We start from the raw sequence: 22,845 nt of genomic DNA, 5'->3' as shown, positions 1-22,845 counted from the left end.
CCTACACATTTTGGACGTAGGTATTTTCTACAATAAGGTGAGTGAGGCTCTACTTAATGTTGGCTTCCTACGGCTTATTACATGCTTGGTTCATATTGATGTGCGTTTAGAGGTTCCCAAATGTTCCTCAATGTCGTTTACACTAGACTAGTAAGGCACTCTAATCCTTACCTATTATAGGCTACATGTGAAAAAGATTCAATTTGAGTGAAAGTATTTCACTTACCATTGTGAAGGTTATCACCTCACAAGAGCATAGATACTTTACTTTCTCCTATAAAGGATGAAGCTCAAGTATAGAACTCATGCATGAAGTACAATGTGTCATTGTGTGTGCAAATGTCTCCTAATTTATTAAAAATAATATCTACAGAAAAATAAAATGAAAAATGAACAAAAAAATATAGTTAAAAAACTTATGTGTGAAATTCATCATTTTTTTTGTTTTTGTATTTTTTTTGTTGAAAATAAAATAAAAATCTAGGAAATTAAAATTAAATATTGATTAAGACTATTTAAATTAAAATTGATGATAATACATAATTAATTTTTGGCTTTACTCTTAAAAAGAAATGGCGCTCCAATGGAGTCGCCAAACTGTTCTAACGATTTTGAAGTCATTCAACAAATTTAGAAAATGAACAAGAAAAAATAGAGTCATCACCAATCTTTTTGGGCTAGGTGTGATTAGTCACATATTAAAACATATCTTTTTAATAAATTTTTAAAATTAATTAAAATTTATTAAAAAGATAATTTTAGGATCTGTAAAATAGTTTGGGTCCAGGAGTCGGTTACGGGTGAGAAAAAATTAACACCCCTATAGCGTTAGTTTAAAATAATACTAATTAATTACATGTCATCCTTTGATTTTGACAAAAACGATCTTAGTTTCGATATTTAAAAATAGTTTCCTTGATTTCCCTTATTTATCGAAATTTTAGTTTTTTTTCCTTTTTTACTTGTTATTTTTAATATTATTCCAAATTCATTCAAGAAAAAATAAATTAGAACCATTTTATTGAAATAATTCTTAAAATGTTCCAATACATTAGTAACATTAAAAGAATTTTTCTTCATTTAAAGATTTTTTAGGCATCACTTCTCATAATGCCTTAGAATCTCATCGTCGAAGACTTTTATTTATCTTTCATAAAAACAAAGTTCATGCATGCAATGCGAATGACAAAAAATTTGATGCACACATTTTATTTTCTTTAAAAAAATTATTGATTTTTTTTTAAGAAAAAAATTTTTTTTTTCTAAACACTCAAATACTCTGGTAGTATTTTTTATAAAAAAATCTTCTCACTTAGAGATTTTTAAGGCATCACTACTCGAAATACCTTAACATCTTATCATCGGGTAAAATTTTCTTTTCTATCATTTTTTATTATTTTTATTAATAATTTTAGTTAATTTTTGTTTTTTTAAAAAATAAAAATTTTATTGTATTGAAACTTTTTATAAATACTTCAATACGTTAGTAATATTTTAAAAAAAAAATTTTCTCACCTAGAGATTTCATAGGTATTACTATTTGAAGTACCTTAAAATCTCATCATCGAATAAAAATTTACTTTCTTACACTTTTTCATTATTTTTATTTTTTTGGTTATTTTTCTTATTTTATTAAATTTAAAATTATCAAAAGTTTTGAAATCATTTTCATTTTTATTATTGTTATTATTATTATCTTTAGTTTTTTTATTATATTATTATTTTAGTTTCTAACGAAATTTAAAATCATCAAGAATTCAAACTTTTTTTTTATTTTTTCTCATATTTATTTTTTTAAAAAGCAATAGATATTTAGTTTAGAAAATTTAACATTTTAAACATGCATAAATAAAAATAAACTAAAAAGCAAATAACTTAAATGATAATAAAAAAAGTCAAAAAATACAAAAAAAAATTGAACTGGGCAATTTAACAATTTGGACTAGTCTACAGGGGGTTCAAGTCGATTGGAACGATTCAGGAGTGATCCGAGCAAATCGATCAGGGCTGGGGTTAAGGGAGCTTTTTGGGTCGGATGTGTGGGTTGCGGGTCAACCCGAGAGCTGACGCACGAATTTTGGGGTGATGAAACGACATCGTTTTGGAGTCTTCTCCCTTATATATAAATCCCATTTTTTTTTCAATTCATTATTTCTTCTTTTTATAAAAAAAATTCAAAACTCTATCTTAGATAAAAACTCAAAGACTAAAAATCGACCACTGTCTATCAAGCCAATTACCATGTCGGTGGTCACCAATGGCCAAAAAATCTTAAAAAATTTTAAAAAAACTACCTGCAATCTCCTCTTTATTAATTTAGCCTTCTTTTCAATAAAAACATTTCCAATCTCCCATGATTGAATCTTCAAGTTCTAGTCAAAGCTCTTTTTTCTTTTTTTTTTTGAATTTTTTTATTGGTTTTTTTTTTTGTTGCTGTGTTGCAGGCATTGGTTCCCCACCAGGTGATTGTGGTTGTTTTGTTTTTTATTTTATTTTTTTAGATTTTGGTTTTTGGTGGTTTTTTTATGAGTTTTTTTGGTGGGGTTTTTTTTTTTTTTTTGTTAAAAAAAGCCATTTGGGGGTGGTTCCTAGTAGAGCTTGGGGTTTTGAGTGTTGTGGATGCTGGGTGCAAGCAGTTGAGGAATTGAGGGGTTTTGATGGTACTAGGGTTGGCCAGGGCTGTTTTCAAGAAAAATTGATGCTAGAACCTCGCATTAGGGTTACTTTCTGACAATTATTGTTTAATCATCCATTTTTTCTTGCTTCTTGGCAATTTTTTTTGTGGTTTTTTATTTTAGGTAGAATTTTCTTTTTTCTTTCTCTTGTTACAAAGTTTCATCTTTTTTTATTATTATTCTATGAAACTTCTATTTATAGGCCAAACGAGGACAAACCCCATCTTCCTTAGCTGTAATCCGCACTACCAAGGGATAATGGTGACAATTGGGAGATTATGGTAGCAATTAGGGTCGACGAGGTATGGCTCTCAGGGGAATGGGTTGTTGGTGTAAGGGTAGGGTATGGCTAGGGTAGTCAAAAGAGTTAGTGGTGTTTCAACAGGTAGGTGGTATGGCTGGAGTAGTCAGAGAGGTTGGTGTCGTGCATGGCACCATGCCTTTCTATCTCTTTTTCTTTCTTTTTTATTTTTATTTTTTTGATTATTTTAATTGTTATTCGATGTCTACAAATGATATTTCAATTGCTTCATTTTTTTTTTTACAAATTTTATCTAATTAAAAGAATTAAAAAAAAGCGAAAAGATAAAAAAAATAAAAAATAAAATAGATTCATAGAGGGTGCCACATGGACACTCTTATTGGTTTAAAATATTAATTTTTTAAATTAATGTATCAAATAATAATTTTATTAATATAATATATATAATAAAATTAATAATAAAACATATGCTTTTATATATTTTGGTATATATTTCTTAAAATGGGTTGGGACAGAACACCATAAATACATTTTTGCCCTGACTTTATTTCTCTAAAAAAAACTTGATCAATCCTAATTCTATCTGAATTTGAAAAAGAATTACCTCTTATTGTATCAAAATATATCAAAACTCATCGAATACGAATTATTTTGCTATCTCTATCAATTGACACATTTTGTTGCAAAATTATTCAATTAAAAAGTTAAAAAATTAGAAAAAAAAAACTCAAATGAGCGTGCCATGCAAAATTATCATTTGGTCTTTTTTTTTCAAAAAATTAATTTAATTTAGAAAAGCATAATAAAAAAAGAAAAAAAGGGGAAAATGGGCTTATTGAGGTACAACTAGAGGTGTTTATGGGTCGAAATGGATTGGGCTCGAGTTCAGGTCAGATTCATACTTGGTATTAATAGCTTATAAACTTATTCAAGCTCGGTTTAACCTAATATTTCAAGCTTCAAACTTTTCTTAAGCCCAGCTGAAATTAAAAAAATAAATCCCAAATACATTCATTAAACTTAATTTATATAATACAAATTTAAAAAAAAATCCTTCTTTAAAAAATAAAAAATAAAAAATCATATATATACTTATATAATTATAATATTTTAATTATATGTAGTTTATTTGGGCTAGGCTCAGGCTTTAATATTGTTGTTTAAGACCTAACTCAAAATTTAAACAAGCTTAAAAATTATGCTCAAACCCATTTAATGGACTTTAATTTCTTATCCAAACTCTCTTAAAACTTAGGCGAGCCTTTGGACTTTGGCAAGTAGCTCAACCTTTGAACAAGTGTATGTACAACATGACATCCAATTGAGTTTAAAATGTTAATCTACTAAATTAAGGTATCAAGTAATAATTTTTTAATTAAAAAAATTAAGAAAGGAAAAAAATATTAAAAAGGAAAAAGATAGATCATCAAGATGCCATATGAAAATAGTGAAAAAAAAAAAGTCAAATGAGGAGGCAACGTAAATTTATTAATATTTAAGTATTAAATAATAGTTTTGTTAATATAATACATATATATAAGTATGAAATTAAAATAAATAATAATATATATTTATATATGCTTAGAGAGGTGAAACATCTTTAACTCACATCTAACCTTAATTCAAAAACCTCGATCTGATTTCGAATTAAAAAAAGAAATGCACTTATTGGATCTAGAGGAACCAAAATCTATCTAACACAGACTTAACACATACAAATAAATAATATATATATATATATATATATACACATTACTTAACACATAAAAATAAATATATATGTATACACACATTTGTTTCAATAACATCTAATAGATTCCACACATAAAAAACTTTAAACTATAAAAATATTGATTGAATATTAAAAGCAAGTAAATAAATAAATAAATAATGAAAAAAAAAGAAAATGTATTGAAGTGGCACTTGATACCTTGTAAAATTTTTGTATACATGTAGGATTTAGAGTATGAATAAACAAATGATGAAGAAAAAAAGGAAGTTAAAATGAAAATGGTACGTGAATTTCTTAAATTAAGGTATTAAATAATTATTTTATTTATATAATACATATATATAATTAAATAAAAAATAAAAACATATATTTATATCATGAATTAAAAAAACCAAAAAGAAAAAAAAGAAGACTAACAAAAGAAAGAAAAGTCAAATTCTTATGTGATGACAACACCTTTGTAATATTTTTTAAAAATATATCAAATAAAAAAGAAAAAAAGAAAAAATATTTTTAATCAATAATGTCAAATGGACATTGCTTAAAAATTTTAAAAATATTTCAAATATTAATTTAATATTAAAAAAGAAAAAAAATAAAAAGTAAATAAAAAAAGGTGAAAGAAAGGAAAAAGGAAAAAAGAAGTAAAAGACTTGACACATGACACACCATTGATATCAAGCGAATCACATAAAAGAGAATTTAAAATCTTTAAAATATTTATTAAATTAAAAAATAATAGAAATAAGAAAAAAAAAAAAAAAGCACACATGTAGCATACCTTTAGTATTAAGTGGTCTTATAAAAAAAATTTAAAATTTTTAAAAAATATTTATAAAAAAGTTTTAAAAGAAAAAAATTTAAGAAAAGCAAACAAATAAAAAAAAAAGAAAGATTTGTGCAAAGTGTATCCCATCTTTAAAATATTTAAATAAAAATATTTATTAAATATAAAAAATCTTGAATAAAAGTAAAATTAAAAATTAAAAATGGTTAAAAAAGTTTAAAGAAGAAAAAAAAATTGTATGGTGCACATATGGCATTCAGATTAAGTTTTATACGGAGCAAAATTTATTTAATAGGTGAAATTTAAAAATTTTGATAAAAGGGTTTCAACTTGAAAATTTTTTAAATCTTTAAAAATATTTATAAAATTAAAAAAAATCTGTAAATTTTTTTAAAATTGGTAAAAATTTTAAATTTTAAATAAGAAAAAAAACTCTTGTAAGGAAACAAAAAGAATATAAGAAAAAAGAAAAAAGTACCATGTGACATGGTATATTAGTACTCCATTTATCCCATTTTCTTTGTCCATCTTTTTTTTTTTTGAGATGTTCCAAATTATATCTTATTTTCTTTTTTGAATATCTAAAACTTTTACTTTTTTTATTTTAATTTATTTATTTTTTACTTTTTGACATTAAAAATCATGAAACTTTAATTTTATAAAAAAAATTTAATTTTAATATTAAGAATAAATCTCACACATGGTCCCTAAATTTTGGATCAAATTTTATATTGATATTTAAATTTTAAAAAGTTCTAATTGGGTCATCAATTATTCAAACATGTATCAATATAGTCCCTCTGTCTATTAAACCATTTAAATTGATGAAAAATCTAGTATGACATGACACATACCCTTAGAAAGTTGAATACGTATATGGTTGTCCTGGATTTTAAGCAAAAAAATTCTCAATCAAATGAGGAATCAAACACTTAGAGAGACAACAAGCAATCAAAGATAGAAGTAATCAAAGATAGAAGCAATCAAGCACACATCAAGTAATGCACAGTGGAAACAATTTGGCAATAGACATTCAAGCAATTTAACAACAAATTCAATTAGCCTCCAAACAAACAATCCATCAAACCTTACCTAGAAACCCACTAGAAATTACTAATAAAAAATCCACCACCCAATCAATCCATAATCTCTAATTTAACAAAACCTACAACATCAACAATCAAACTCAAAATCATCCATACTTACAACCTACAAGTAGTTACAGCTGATAATTGACCATGAGGTAAACCAGTTTGTAGAAAACCAAGAGCTTAAACCCAAAAAATAGAATCCATTAAGATTAAATAAAAGTCGAATGTATAAAGAGAGGCATTGCAAAAGAAGGGTCTAGCAGTAAAATTTTTTCAAGTCTAATGGTTCTGTTTGGGTTTTCCAAACATAATAAAAGGTCAAATTCGCTAAATTTGAGTCGTAGTTAAATCTTGGTCGGTGAAGAGAAGAGAGGATTCGAAAGAAGTTTTTAACATAACCATGAAAATCGACGGTGGTCATTGGAGAGATCAATAGTCGGTAACAAAAACGGTGGATGACTTTGTAATAATAAGTACTGGCTTTTGAGTTAGTACTGTTGATATTGATTGGTTCGAAGAAAAGGAAATTTAGAGAGAGGTTGGACATGAAAAAAAAGCTTAGAACAAAAACTAGAAGTTGTTAACTTTAAAATTTTTTACTTAATACAAATAATGTCGCTGGGGACTAAAGAGAATGAGCCACACTCATACAATGTATATGAAAGGTCCATAATACATTTATCTTTGCTTGTAAAATTACATGTCATGTCACATTAAATTTTTCATCAATTTTAGATGTTACAGTAAATAAAGAGACTACATTAATATACGTTTAAGTAATTAAAGACTCAATTAAAATTTTTAAAAATTTAAAAATTAATATAAATTTTAACATAAAATATAAAAATCATATGTGTTATTAACTTTAAAATTAAATATATTAAAATCAAAACTTTAAAATTAAATATATTAAAATCAAAACTTTTTTCTAATTTGATAAAAATCAATGTAAGACAAACAAATATCGACGGACAAAGTAAAATTTGTTGTTTAGAGAGATGTGAAACTTTATCTTTTTCTTACCACTTTGTGACTTGATGGTCACATACACAAGATGAATAAAGTAAATCAACATCCGAACCTTTACATAAGAAAGAGAAATACGGAAAGGGCGCAGGTACTTGAAACCACCAAAAGACCGCTAAAGAATACATTTACTCAAAAATCAGTTTGATGAAGCTCTCCTTCTTCAAACGCCATTGCTGCTCTTTCGCTTCTTTAAACCCCCCAAATCCCATCAAATATCCGTCAGACAAGTATTCCCAAATCCTCCATTTTTGCAAGTCAGCTGAACTTTTCTCTGCCATCCATCTCCTAAACGCCGCACATTTCCCTTCCCAAACAACCTCTTCAAACAAACCATTACTATACGCTTGCCTCTTGCAAACTTGCACAAATGTTCAATCTTTTACACATGGGCTCCAATTCCACGCCCACGTGATTAAATCTGGTCTCGAGACGGATCGTTATGTAGGTAATAGTTTACTTGCTCTGTATTTTAAGTTGGGTCCTGATTTTAGAGAAACTCGGAGAGTTTTTGATGGGTTGTTTGTGAAAGATGTTATATCGTGGACATCGATGATTTCGGGGTATGTTAAAGCGGGTAAGCCTGAGAGTTCGCTTGAAATGTTTTTCGAAATGTGGGGTTCAGGAGTTGAGCCAAATGGCTTCACTTTATCTACTGTGATCAAGGCGTGCTCGGTTCTTGGGAAGTTGAGGTTGGGGTGTTGCTTTCATGGAGTGGTTATGAAACGTGGGTTTGATATGAATCGTGTAATTTCGAGTGCGTTGATTGATTTCTATGGTAGGAATTGTCAGTTGAATGAGGTGTGTCAGTTGTTTGATGAATTGCCTGAACCGGATGCTATTTGTTGGACTTCTGTTATTTCTGCTCTCACGAGGAATGATTTGTATAACCAAGCATTGGGTTTATTTTATTTGATGCAAAGGAATCATGGGTTGATCCCAGATGGATTTACATTTGGGACAGTATTGACAGCATGTGGGAATTTAGGGAGGTTGAGGCAAGGGAAGCAAGTACATGCTAAGGTCATTGCCTCTGGACTATGTGGAAATGTGGTTGTTGAGAGCAGCCTTCTTGACATGTATGGAAAGTGCGGGTTGGTTGATGAGTCTCAGCGTGTTTTTGATAGGATGTCGAAAAAGAATTCAGTTTCATGGTCTGCATTGCTTGGTGTTTACTGTCAGAATAAAGACTATGAATCCGTTATTAGAATATTCAGGGCAACGGATGAGGTTGATATCTACTGTTTTGGGACTATTCTCCGTGCATGTGCAGGTTTGGCCGCTGTAAGACAAGGGAAAGAAGTTCACTGCCAGTACGTGAGAAGGGGTGGTTGGAAAGATGTTATTGTAGAATCAGCCTTAGTCGATCTTTATGCAAAATGTGGTTGTATTGATTTTGCACTCCGCATCTTTTTGCAGATGTCTAATAGAAATTTAATAACATGGAACTCAATGATTTATGGATTTGCTCAGAATGGAAGAGGTGGAGAAGCTCTAAGTATATTTGATGAGATGATCAAGGAGGGCCTTAAGCCTGATTATATTAGTTTTATTGGGGTTCTCTTTGCCTGTAGTCATGCTGGCTTGGTAGATCAAGGGCGAAAATATTTTACCTTAATGACTGGGGAATATGGGATTAAACCTGGAATTGAACATTTCAATTGCATGGTTGATCTCTTGGGCCGTGCTGGGTTACTGGAAGAAGCTGAAAATTTGATAGCGAATGCAGAATTTAGAGATGATTCATCTCTTTGGGCTGTTCTTCTTGGTGCTTGCTCAACCATTACAAGTTCCAGTACCACAGAGCGCATTGCAAGAAAAATGATTGAACTAGCGCCTGACTACCATATGAGCTATGTTCTCCTAGCTAATGTTTATAGAGCAGTTGGCCGATGGAATGATGCTATAAAGGTTAGGAAGCTAATGAAAGACAGAGGAGTCAAGAAGATTAGGGGCATGAGCTGGATTGAGACTACTAGTAACATGGGTTCTTGTCTCGATGTGGTTGATATGGATATGCCAGGAAGGTAGCAAATTTCTACGCGTTAGGGATCCAATCTGATGGTGAGAACAAATCAGTGTGAATTAATTTTCTAACCTGGTTCAAAATTCGAACTTTCTGACCTGCTGAGAGTATAGAGTTCAAAGTTCGTGAAGCCATCCAAACAGCTTTGGTTTCCATTGGCATCTGATGTTCATCAAAAAGTTCTCTTAAAGGTTTAGAATCACCGAACGACCTGCTGACAGACAGTTTAATGACCATGTAGGCAAACGCAGATCATGCAAATCAGATTTTCTTACTGAAAGAGAGTTTCGTAGAATCCCATACTCCAGCATTATGAGAAATTGATTATGATTTCTCTTGGTCTTTTGCCTGGTTAATTTGGGCACTAAGAATTTTTTGAACAGGCAGGAAACTCTTTTCTAACACATCAATTTTTTATTAAACTCATAATGGGAGTACAAGGTAATCCCAGGCCAGAAGAACTTGAATTATACAAAATCATCCTTCACCTTTATTATTCCTTTTGTCTCACCTTAACTCTATTACGGTTGAATTGAAGTGAACCCTTTTGTTGACATGCTCATCGATAGTAAATTTCATTTTCGGGTTTGAACTATCAGCTCCAATTTCTTTTCTATTTTTATTCTTTGCAAGTTTTGAACCATATCTTTGGTTTGATTGACTCAATTTATGTTGTTGGATTAACTTAGCCATAAGCAACTGATTATATGGTAGTGTGAAGAGATGAGACCGCTCTAGTTAGTACTGTTTTGGCATGTCTAGGGTCTATTTCTATCCCAAAAAGTCAACTGAAGAAAAACTAAGCCAACCTTCCAAAATTTAAGGCAGCCAATATTTCTGTTTGGCACTTAATTGATACCATGTCAAAGTAGTCTTGCATACTACTCTTGCATGGCTGAAATACATTTCTGTCCACTATTGCTTATTTCCTATTACAAGCTTGAATCTTCAGACTTAGAAGGCACATTTGAATGCATGCTTTATCCAACCTTCAGCTTTTGTTGCTGCATATTTTTCATGTCAACCTTCAAATTTCATTAGATAAATATCCTTTCTTTTTCAATGCTTATGATTTTAGAACCCACAGCAACTCTATACAGTATCATTCGTTGAGAGTGATGATATTAGTTGGGTCAACAGGCTAACAGTACACAAATCAAGAAAAGTTTGGATGGCCAAACAGGGCTTTGAATGCCAATGACACTATTCCAAAGCCACATGGCAAGTATAGATAAAGAAAGATCTAGCAGCTATTATTATTTGAATTTATTCAGGGGGGGCTTAACGAACCAGACAACCACAACACAACTGCGACAACTTAACAGGCAAATTTTGGTATAAAGGAAAGCCAGTGTTTAAATCGTACATTTTTCATCACTTTGACTTGCATTCACACAAACTAAATCTACACAGTATAAGCCCTAATAAAGAGTAGATTCTAACATACATTTGAATAATAGGAGTCTAAAAGTATAGAGAAGGTTGTGTGTTCTCCTTCAGCCTTCGGTTGAAGGCAAATTTCATCTCTTGGTAAATATACATTGAATTCTGCGGGTCTAGAACAATGTCTTCCCTCTCATCTTCAATCTCAGAGTCGGAATAATCTTGTCCTTCAAAACCAAATATTTTCTCTTGGTTGACCAATTCAGCAAGGTCTTGCTTGTTAGCATCTTTGTACGCATCTATGACAGCCTTAAATAAAGATTCATTGGGCTCAATCTCTCCACATTTTAATTGGCTATATATTCTTTTCACACCTTCAAACATCCCAGCCTTCCGATAACAACCCACAAGATTAATATAGGTAACAATGTCTGGCTCCAGGCCCTCGTCCTTCATTTTCATGAATATGTTCAAGGCCTTGTCAATCTGCCCTGATGACCCATAAGCATATATGGTTGCATTGTACACAAAAGACTCAAGAGGTATTTCTGCTTTTGTGAAGGCATCACAAGACTCAAGTGCATAATCATGCAAGCCTACTAAAGAGAAAACAGCAACGATAACAGCTTGTCTTGCATAGGGTTTCCCTTCCTGGTATGATGACTCTAACTGTGTTACAGCTTCAATTGGAATGCCTCCCTTCTTGAGTGCAGTGAACAGTACATTAAAGGTTCCAGTGTCCGGCAAAATCTTTAGCCTAATCATCTCATGCAACAATTCACCACACCCACGTAACTGGCCATTCGTAACATAGCATGCCATTACCTTATTGTATGAAGAACAGTCCCTCAACAAACCAGACTGTTTCATCTTATCTGCAACATCAATTGCTTCGTCAAGCATACCCATGCTTTTATACAGATACATCATAGTTGCAAATGAAAACATATTTGCACCACCCTTTTCTTTCAAATTGTCAAAAACACATCTGGCTTCAGATACCATCCCGAGATCTGCATAAAGATTTAAAATACCATTTGATGCAATGACATCTGGACCACCCTCCAGACCCTTAATCTTTTCATACATACGTTTTGCTCCTTCCAAACACCCAACCTTGGTATAAGCCTTAATCAACGAAGTTAGTACTATCTTATTTGCTGATACTCCAGATTCTTCCATCATGCGAAAATATCGAAGAGCTTCTTCAACACTACCTATTTCTGCAAACCCATTGATTAAAGACCCATAAACAACTTCATTGGGCTTCACCCCTGCACTGACCATTTCTTGGAATACATCAACAGCATCAGAAAGCTGGCCAAGACGGGCATAGCATGCAATAAGAGAAGAAAAGGTTAGACACTTAGGTTTTAATCCTGCTGCTCGCATTTCACGTAAGAGGTCTCTTGCCTGATCCACTAAATCACCTCCAGAAAACATTTGAATAAGGGAATTATAAGTGCATTTATCAGGCCAAGTCCCATGATGCCTCATGCTCTTGAAAAGAGAGAAAGCTTTATCATAAAGTTCCACTTTGCCATAGGCTTTGACCATGACATTGTACTCAACAACACCTCTCTTCAGCCTTGGACAATCTCTCTTGCCATAAAATACAGCCTCAGCTTCAGCCCAATGCCCCCTTTCTGCATAAGCATCTATAATTGCTGCACGTGTCTTGGATGAAAGCTCACAATCCAAAAGAAACTTCTCAAAAAGATTTCTTGCCCTGTCAAGCAACCCTTTGGAAATATACATATTCATAAGAACAAGAAGAGACTGCTCATCAATGTGAATACCAAATTTGTCCATTTCTTCAATCACAGTCTCCACTTCTTGAACCATATTCCTCTCACACAATATATGAAGAACAGCTCTGTGAGTTACAATATTAGGGAAAAGACCTACTTTCCTGATCTTCCTGTAATATTCCAAGGCAGCCTCTATATTTCCTGCACCAGCATACAGAGACAAAAAGATGTTATAAGTCTTTGTGTCAGGAGGTATTCCCCTTTCTTCCATCTTACCATGCAAGGATTCTGCCTCTGACAAGCGGCCATGACTTCCACAAGTAAAGATCATAGTGTTAAAGGTGATGGTATCCATCACCACACCAGAGTTTAACATTTCAGCAAACACATCAGCTGCATCCATGAGGCGCCCAGCTTTTCCATACAAATCAATCAAATTATTGTAGGTAGAAGTTAGTTGTGGTTTTCTCATAGAAGTTTCTGTATCTGGTGAACCTAAAGTTTCCAAAACAGGACTTCTACAACCTGTCCTGAAAAGCTCAGTTGACAGAAAATGCTTAAAACTAATGGGAGCTGAACCAGACCTATTTTCAAAATCAATCATTGAATCCAACTCAAGATCATTCAAGTCCACCCTCCCAATGCACCAATCCTTATAAAACCTATCTGCCCTATCAAATTCCCCAGCATCCTTCAAAACCCTAACAACCGTATTCATCATTACTTCATCCGGGTAAAGTCCTCTGAGTCTCATATGCTTAATCCACAAAAGTGCTTCTTTGACCAGACCAGCCTTCCCATAAACATCAACTAGCATTCCATAAGTATTATTTGAGGGCAGGACACCATTTTTCGCCATGTCAATCCAACAAAGCCTTAACTCATCCCATTTTTGAGCTCTCCCCAATGCTCGAAGCACGATATTATAATGAATTACATTTGGCACATAGTCTTTCAGTGATTTGAAAAACTCAAAAACCCGAATAACTCTATCACAGTTACTCTGTTCTTTCAGTATCACAGTCTGTTCTTTTGGACTCAAATTCTCACAAGCCGTACTAAGGGTTTTTTCTACATCCTTATCGGATTCCAAAGACATAAGAATCGAAGACAAAACACCTCCATATCTCTTCTTTTTAACATTACTTGAAGAACTTCTAGCGGACAAAAACACGGTTTTAGAGTGGCACTGTAGCTTAAACGCTAGAGAAACCCTACATCCTCTTGAATTCTGCTTCCGGGTATTTAAGTTTACGCTTGCACTTAGGCCTTGCTCAAGAAAGTTTTGGTTTTTAGAAAATCCTCCGTCATTGTAATTAAACCCCGCAAAAACTCTAGCTACGCAAGGAAAATGGAGGTGAGGAAGCTTACTTGGTGAAACGAAGATGTGCGGCTGGAAAGTTTCATACCTCAATTCTATTGAACTGTAACTCTTTAGCATTTTGTTGGTTTTGGGTTTTTGGTTTTTTGCTTTCTTTTTGTGAAGTTTAGGGTTTAGGGTTAGTGCTTTTGTAGGGTTTGGATGTACTCAACATTTTCTTTTAGTTTCTCGGCTTTTAATACTTTATGGATTTGGAGTTTCATGTGATTCTTTGACAAAGCAAAGCTAACACCAAAGGAAAACAATACCGATTAGGGATAACCAAAGGGGACGGGACAAAGTAGAGATGCTATGCTCATCAGATTTAGTGGGCTCGTTTCTTTTCAAAATTAAGTCCGAGCTTTATCCGGCCTGCCGAATGTAACCAAATTCTTGCGGGAGCCCCGGCTGGCGGTAGCTTTGGATGGGTTTCAACCTGCCCAAAAGTGGGTTTTTAAAATTTCCTTTTTTTTTTTATAAATAATTCTTAATTAGAATTTTGCACTCATTTCATTTTTTTTTGTCAAATTATATGAGAAGTCAATATACTTTATGAAAATTTAAAATTTAATTTATATACTGAAATTTATACAAATTTAATTATCATATTATTTTAATTTTATAATTTTAGTTTAATTATAAAATTTATCAATTTTTTATTGATAAAAATATTAATGTGATTTTTTATTTTATGATGCCGACGTTAAGTTTGCTAATGTGACAAATGAGATAAATGAAATTAGTTATTAAATTATGTAAATAATCCTTATACTTATACAAAATTTAAATTTTAGTCTTTGTTCTTGTAGAAAATTTGAAATTTAATTCCTTTAATATAAAAAATATTTTAATTTTTTTAGAAATTTTATAGTTTTAAAAAATATTAAATTTTAAAAATTATCACAATATTGAAAAATTTATCACACTTTTCATATTTTATCACTAAATTCATCATAATTTTTTGTCACACATATGAAATATTATTATTAATTCTATCACTATATCTTGTTATATTCTGTCATAAAATATAAAATTTGTTATTAATTTTGTTGGACTTTTTTATCATAATTGTAATATATTGGGATCATATGAAAAAATTTTTACTTGAATCTATTTAAAATTTATTATGAATCTGTCAATATATGATACAAATCTATCACTATCTAATTTTAATAAAATTATTATTTTTATTAATTTATTAATTGAATTAGAATTATTCCTTTAAATTAAACCTTATTTAAATGATTTTTATCATTAAATTTAAGTTCAAAGTTCTAAATACATTAAAGTAATTTACTAAATTCAATGAGTATTGGTTTTATAATTAATATTGTTATTTAATTTAATTTAATTATCTAGTTAAGTTCTTTTTGCGAAAGCTCAAAAAAAATAGAAAATTCTCATTATGAAATATGATATTGATGTTTTGATTTATTAAATAAATTATTTTCTCCTTCTATATTATTAGAATTCAAAGTTTATCTTTCGAAGAGATGAAAGATAGTTCCTAGTAAAAATCTAAATTTGAATATCTTATTTTGTTTGGTTGGATAAAATGGTTATTCTATTCACGATTTATTTTGGATTTATTACGAATGCAGTTCTATTCAATAATTTAGTTCATTATAAATTTTATTATATTATGTATTTAAATTAATTAAAATAATATTAACTTTGATATATTAATTTAAATTATTAATTTTATAATTGATTAATATAAATGCTAATAATATTATTAATATGTTATTATTAATGATTAATTGTATATAATAAAAAAAATATATTTCTAAAAATATATTTTATATTAAAAAGACTAAATTTCCAATTTTATATAAGTGTGAGGGCTAAATTTCAAATTTCATGTGAGTGTAAGAACTAAATATTAAATTTCGTGAGTTCATGGGTCATTTGCATAATTTAACAATTAATTTCATCTATTTAAGTTATCATATCAGTAACTCAATGTCACGTCAGTAAAATCAACACTTATGTCATCAAGTCAATAATCTTATCAACATTTTTAATAATAAAACAATGATAAAATTAATGATTGGATTAAAATTATCAAATTAAAATAGTATGAAAACTAAATTTGTATTAATTATAATATAGGAACTAAATTTCAAATTTTAGCAAAGTATAAATACATTGACATAATTTTTTTTTTTTTTGCCAAATGCACTCATAACATTGGAGTCATTTATTATTTTTTATATAAATATAAATAATAAAAATAAAAATTTTAATCCACATATGGCATTTTATAAATATATCAAAATTTAAAAATATTTAATATATTACAATTACTTTATTGTTATCGGTTTTTCGAGTTATTTTATGAACAATATAGTTTTTATTTATCAAAATTATAAATTATTTGATCAAATCTATTTTTTATTTATTTAAATTATAAACTTTTTTTCAAAACGTTTAGAAAAAAAATGCAACTAATTTTTATAATGATTTTTCTATTTTTAACATTTTGAAAATATATATATATTTATATATTTAATTATTCATTATTTTATTTTAAGATTTTGATATTTAATTTAAAAATAAATAGATCCAAACTAATAGAATTCAACTCAAAATTCAAAAACAAAGCCTAAAGCCTAAACAAAATTCCGCCCAACAATATTCAAAGCCACATCCAAAGTGTAATCCCTCTAGCTTAACATTGTAATCAAATCAAGTTGAATTGATACATTAAAATATTTGAGCTCAATTTAAAAATTAAAATTCAAAATTTGACTCAATTTAAAATAAAAATTAAACTATTTAAATTCACTTAATTAAGCTCAATACTTGATAAAATTTACAAATTTATACTTCAATAAATCTCGATAATTGTTCTAAGGCTTAAATATCCCATAGCCATTTAAGATAAACACATATCCTCACATTATGGGATTTTAAGAGCAATCTGTTTTTGATGAAATAAAAGTTTGGCATACATAAATAAAATAATCAATTGCAAAAAGATAACTTCAAAGTTCAAAGGCACAAAACTAGAATTGTTTTGAGTGATTAAAAGAACATTAGCTACATCAAATTTAAAGACTCAAAATAAAATAATATAACTAGTGGATCTTGTCTCTCATTTATGGATATAGGTCAATTGAATCGAATCATATTAAATTGTTATATTTTATGTGATTGATTAATTTTTCAATTATATTTTTGTTGGTGTGATTGGATTTGAGTTTTTTTACCCAACATTTAAGTGTCTCGTTGGTGTCAAATTATGTAAACATTGTCCTCTCTTGTCTCATCTCCTTTTTACTGATGATTCTCTATTTTTTCTAAAGCCAACTCCTCAAAATTGTGAAGCTATGTTCTCAATACTACAGAAATATTGCAAAGCATCCTGTGGTCGGTTGGTCGATTTAAATAAGTCTAGTATTACTTTTAGTGCTAATATCCCTGAACAAGTCCGAAATGAGATGGTAGGTGTATTAAGAATACCAGTGGCATCTAATCTTGGATCCTACTTGGGCATACCATCGGAAGGACAAAATGTGAGGCAATGAGTTTTGTCGAGGGCAGGATATTGGGCAAACTGTCGATATGGGAACAAGCATTACTGTCAACAAGAGGAAGGGAAGTGTTAATCAAAGCAATGGCCTGTGCTACTCCAACCTATACCATGTAGTGCTTCAAGATTCCAAAAAAGGTTAGTGATGAAATCAACTGAACTATGGAAAACTTTTGGTGGGAGCAGCCAAAGGAAGAGAAGATGATACATTAGGTTAGTTGGCTGAAATTGACAACTAGGAAAGTTCCAGGGGAAATGGGGTTTAAAGATTTATCCTTGTTCAACAAAGCTCTATTGGCAAGACAGAGGTGGAGCTCTATCGGCAAGACAGAGGTGGAGAATGCTAAATTTTCCTAATGCATACTGGCCACAGATTATGAAGGGAATTTATTTTCCTTATAACAGCTTTTTGAAAGTAAGGAAGGGAAGGAAGGAGCTAAGGCATCTTGGGCATGGGTTAGTCTTATAGAAGGAATGGATTTTCAAAGGAAAATGTAATATGATTAATAATGAGTGGAGATGATATTATTAACCTATGGAAAGACAATTGGCTGCCTAATGGTGTTCTACTGAGTCTAAGAAGTGGGGAGAAGGAAGAGCTAGAAGGGGTGCAGTTAAAATTAGTTGACATAATGGATAAAAGAAATGGGGTATGGAAGTTAGAGAACATTAGAAACAAAATTTCTTAAGAAGTCATTCCCACATTTAAGGAAGGTTGTAAGGATAGGATAGTATGGCCAAAAGATGAAGATGGAGATTATTCTGTCAAAGGTGGTTATCACAAGCTAAAGGAGAATGAAGAAAGATTGAGAAGCAGAAATCTATCTACATCTCATACGGTGGATGATGCTACATGGAAATCAATCAAGAAACTCTCAGTACCAACAAAGATAAGTATCTTTTTGTGGTGAGCACGAGGAAATAACATAGCCATTAATACAAACTTACAGAAAATGAAGATAAAGAAACGATTGAGCATGCTCTACTACCACGTAATTGGGTGGAATGGTATGGTTTAAGATAAGTGTAGGGCATAAAATTAATAAAAGTCAAACATCTACTTCGGATAGAAGGATTGGGAAGATCATGAAAGTAAACACAGGAGATAAAAGGAGCAGAATAATGAAGTGACAGTAGTTGTAGCTATGGCTTGTTAGGTAATTTGGAATGAGAGATGTAAGGTAGTATTCTAGAAGAAAAAGGTGGATCCAATAGAGACGATAAAGAGAATTAATAGCAGTGCTGAGGAAATATGCAGATTGACTTGTCAATCAATGCCATGGCAAAGACTACATGGTTAGCTCAAACATTAGGGATGCAGTTGCATGAGGTAGAACATCCTCTGTACCTCCACCCCTAAGCTCATTATATTAACAAAAGGCACCAATCTTCGGCAAAGCCCAAGACGGTTTTCTTATGATGCGCTAGAGGAAGCTACAGATGGATTTTCTGAACTAAATTTCTTGGTAAAAGGTGGTTTTGGTGTTGCTTACAGAGGGATTTTAAGAGATAGTCAAGTGGTTGTAGAGAAGCAGTTAAAGTTTGTCGGTTGTCGAGCATATATTGATTTCTGATAATTCCATAATTTTATAGAACTATCATATGAGTTTATAGTGTAATTTTTGCCCGTTTCTTAAGAAATTCATGAAAATATACCGCTAATTGGAGAACTTTCTTATGTGTAGGTTATTTTACCATTTTAAGGGAAAAAAGCAAATTGGGATGATTTGAAGTGATGTGGACCAATTTGGAAAGCAAAATAAGCTTGTTGGCCGAACCTAGAGTTGATTTGATGAGTAATCGAGCAATGAAGATGTTGAGCTGAATTGAGCTAACTTATGATGCTTTGAAACAAGTTAAGAAAAGCTCTCAAGTTATGTTAGTAAGTGATCGAATGTTTAAGGACTTAATTGAGCTAAAGGAAGAATGAAAAGAGTGAAGGAAAGGTGTTTACAAGATCAAAGGATGATACGCAGTTACTATAAGGTTTTGTGAGCTGAATGGGAGCTGGGCATTGGACGAAATTCGACCAAAGAATTATGTGCTGAGTTGGCATTTTATTAGACTCCCATTGGCTGAAATTGGATCACAAGGATCATGCATAATTAACTCCAATTTGAAGAGAAATGGGCGGCAACTCTAGTTAGCAGATTTGAAGCAGTTTTGCACTTCCAAATATGAAAACAAAATGTGCATTCCAAGAGTTAAGAAGAGTGGCTGACCTGGCATTTTGAAGACTTCCTATTGGCTAATTAACCAAAATTCAGCTCAAAGCCCCCTAAGGAGATGGAAAATCGAATGCTGCGTAAAGAGGAAGAAACTTGTTGAGTAAACTTTCCCTTGTTGATTTGGAGGCTGGCTTGGCAAAATGCAGGTCCCTCATTGGTCTAAATACATCCCCTATTGCCTATAAATACCCCCTCTTGCTGTCATTTGGAAGGATGAAAGAAATTAGATTTACTTTCTTGCATTTAGCTTAGGATTATGAGCAGTGTAGAGTAGATTTATATTTTTTGTTTTCTTTTATTTTCTTAGTTGCCAAACATGATTTTTTTTTCACATTTTCTTTCAATCTCCTTAAATTTCCCGCACATTTACAGTTTTCTTAAAGTTCATTTTTAGTTCATTTTTCCATTAAAGTTCTAAACCTAAGATTTATGAAATATTGATTTAAAATTCTGTTTTTAAGTTTAATTTTCTGTTTGCACTTTTCATTTGGTTCTAGTTCTTGTCATGTATTTTACTTGATTTCAAGTTCAATCTATGTTAGTTTGCTGTTCTTTAATGAGTTTTAGATTAGCTCCTATTTGCCTTAGGTTCGATATTATTCATTTCATGCTCTTTCTAGTTCTGGTTTTATAATGTGAGCCGATTTTTTTTTTTTTTGTTTAAAAGTATTTTAAATTAAATTTCCTTGTTTGATAAGACTAAATATATTTTGAGAATGTTGTCTTTTGATTCCTAATCTGAATTACTAAAAAAAATCAATTCTCAAAAAAACAATATTGAATTCATTATTTTTATTATTTAAATGATCTGTGCCCTTACATTATTTATTCTCAATCAGTTTCTGTAAAAATATACAGATTTTGAGCTGTGCACAACATAAAGATAATCTAATATAAATGACATTTATTGTGCACAATCATTGTCTATTTGAATATAGATGATAGTTATTACGATTTACGACCGAACTGTTGTCTATATGTATTTAGGCATGAATAGCACAAATAACTGATTTATTTAATATTTTCATAATATATTTATTAACATATAAATAAACGAATTGTTTAATATTTTTATAATATATTTATTTATTTATTTGCAATTGGTTTAATTAAATTAATTTATATATTTATACAATATTTAAATAAAAATATTAAATGAATCGTGTTAAATCAACATAACTTATTTAAATATGAATTTATACATTAATAGATCATGTCTGACTTAATTTTTTTTTTTTTTTTTAACATGTTTTGTTGGTGCGGCTCATGAAAATTAAAGGTGGCCTAACATAGCGTAGTTGTGCCATGTCAGGCATGGTTGTTAGCTAGGTCAAATATAGTTATTAATACTTTTTTAAACTTTTTTTTTACAATTATTTATTATTATTAAAAATAACATAAGGGAGATAATAAATATATAATGAAATAAAAAAGACGCATAATTTACGTGATTAAATAAAATATCTAAGTTTACAAAGATGGATAATAAAATTTACTAAAGAAATATATTAAAATTACAATACTAATATTTAAAAAAAAAACACATACACACATACATTATCTATCGAATACCTAATAATACATATATAACCAAGTATTGTCAACTGATCCATATTTTAGAAATAAGTGAAATTTTAGAAAAGCTTTTTGATAAACTAAATATTAAATTTTCTTTATAAGAAAAAAATTAAAAGCATATGAGCTAATGATATTTCTTGAAACTATTTTATAATTGAATAGTATATTTTTTTTAATTAAATCATTAAAATGTACATCATTTACAAAAACAAAACGATTACTTAAATCTTACTAAAATTTCAGGTAATTAATTACACCAATTATCTTATGATAATGGAATACTTTTAAAGATTCATTAGGATGCTAACTAAGTTTAATTTGTGTGATTCATCAGAAGTGGCAAATGCAACATTGTGTTTTTTCTTATATCTTTGTAGGTGACCAATCCCTCTTTTTGTTTTACAACTAAAACTTATTTATATATATGTTATAAATTTGAATATTTTAATCATATAAATTTGAAAAAAATGTTAATTTGTTTTTATATACACAAATTTAAATAAATAAAAATAATCTATATATTAAATGGTTCGTAAACTAGTTAGATATAATTTATCTTTTAATAATTTAAATATTTAATAAGTAAATTTATTAATATATTTTTTTATAAATTAATAAAAAATAAATATAATTTATTTAAATATATAAAATAATATAAATACATTTTAAAACAAAAAGCTCATTTATAATAGTTATAGGTCAACATGACATAACATATTTAGGCTTTTGTATTATGTCACGCTAATCCATATATCACGTGTTGGTATTGGAACTTAATGAGTCTTGCTGTGCCAGTCAATGAGTTTAAAATTTTCTAATCTAGCACATGTACGTATATGCATCGTGCTTGATTCATCTTGATCATTTAACAATAGAGCATGCTAAGCATGACTTAGATCCTGTCGAATTTTGTTGTGTTTTAAATTTAAATAACTTAATACATTATTGTGTAAATTATATATCAATTTTATAAGATGTTAATACATTTTATGCATTGTGTATAAAATATTTTTAATCTAATATAAATTGAAAACAAATATTTTATTACAAACGTTAATTTTATTTCAAATAATTAGATTTTTATTTACATAATATGCATTCGTAAATGAATTTTATTATTATATCCTTATTTAATAAAATCAAGTTAATTTTACAAAAACTCAATTAAAAAATAAAATAAAAATAACTAAACTAATTTTTATTTGGTATAAAATGATGTTTTTCTATATGTGATGTCAGATGTCAAATTTCGAGACTTCAATATCTCTGGCATGTCATATTGAATTTTGATTTATGATGTAAATTTTATAATATTAAAAAAATAGATACTAAATACTAATTATTGAAAGTAAAAGTATAACAAATTTTACATTTCATCAAAAATCTAAAAAATAATCAGAGAAAATCGAAT

General features: G+C 29.7%; 2 protein-coding genes across 2 annotated transcripts; one reads left to right on the top strand and one right to left on the bottom strand.

The window, feature by feature from the left end:
- Positions 1-7,583: 7,583 nt before the first annotated feature.
- LOC111281940 (Pentatricopeptide repeat (PPR-like) superfamily protein) lies at positions 7,584-10,197 on the top strand. The gene has a single exon (XM_022869760.2). It carries the CDS (start codon positions 7,721-7,723, stop codon positions 9,602-9,604), a length of 1,884 nt encoding a protein of 627 aa, XP_022725495.2. The 5' UTR covers positions 7,584-7,720; the 3' UTR covers positions 9,605-10,197.
- Positions 10,198-10,908: 711 nt separating this feature from the next.
- LOC111281939 (Pentatricopeptide repeat (PPR) superfamily protein) lies at positions 10,909-14,483 on the bottom strand. Its single transcript, XM_022869759.2, has one exon. The coding sequence runs from the start codon at positions 14,172-14,174 to the stop codon at positions 11,064-11,066; it is 3,111 nt and encodes a 1,036-aa protein (XP_022725494.2). The 5' UTR covers positions 14,175-14,483; the 3' UTR covers positions 10,909-11,063.
- Between the last annotated feature and the right edge of the window lie 8,362 nt (positions 14,484-22,845).

This window comes from Durio zibethinus, chromosome 5 (assembly GCF_047325235.1).
Source record: "Durio zibethinus cultivar Kanyao isolate XHJ-2024 chromosome 5, ASM4732523v1, whole genome shotgun sequence".
NCBI classification, from domain to species: Eukaryota; Viridiplantae; Streptophyta; class Magnoliopsida; order Malvales; family Malvaceae; genus Durio; species Durio zibethinus.
Note: the sequence above shows the minus strand (reverse complement) of the source record. Positions and strands in the feature narration are given on the sequence as shown.

What these genes read in the sequence shown, in the direction of transcription:
- LOC111281940 (XM_022869760.2), top strand. Translation starts at nt 7,721, where the DNA reads ATGAAGCTCTCCTTCTTCAAACGCCATTGCTGCTCTTTCGCTTCTTTA.
- LOC111281939 (XM_022869759.2), bottom strand. Translation starts at nt 14,174, where the DNA reads ATGCTAAAGAGTTACAGTTCAATAGAATTGAGGTATGAAACTTTCCAG.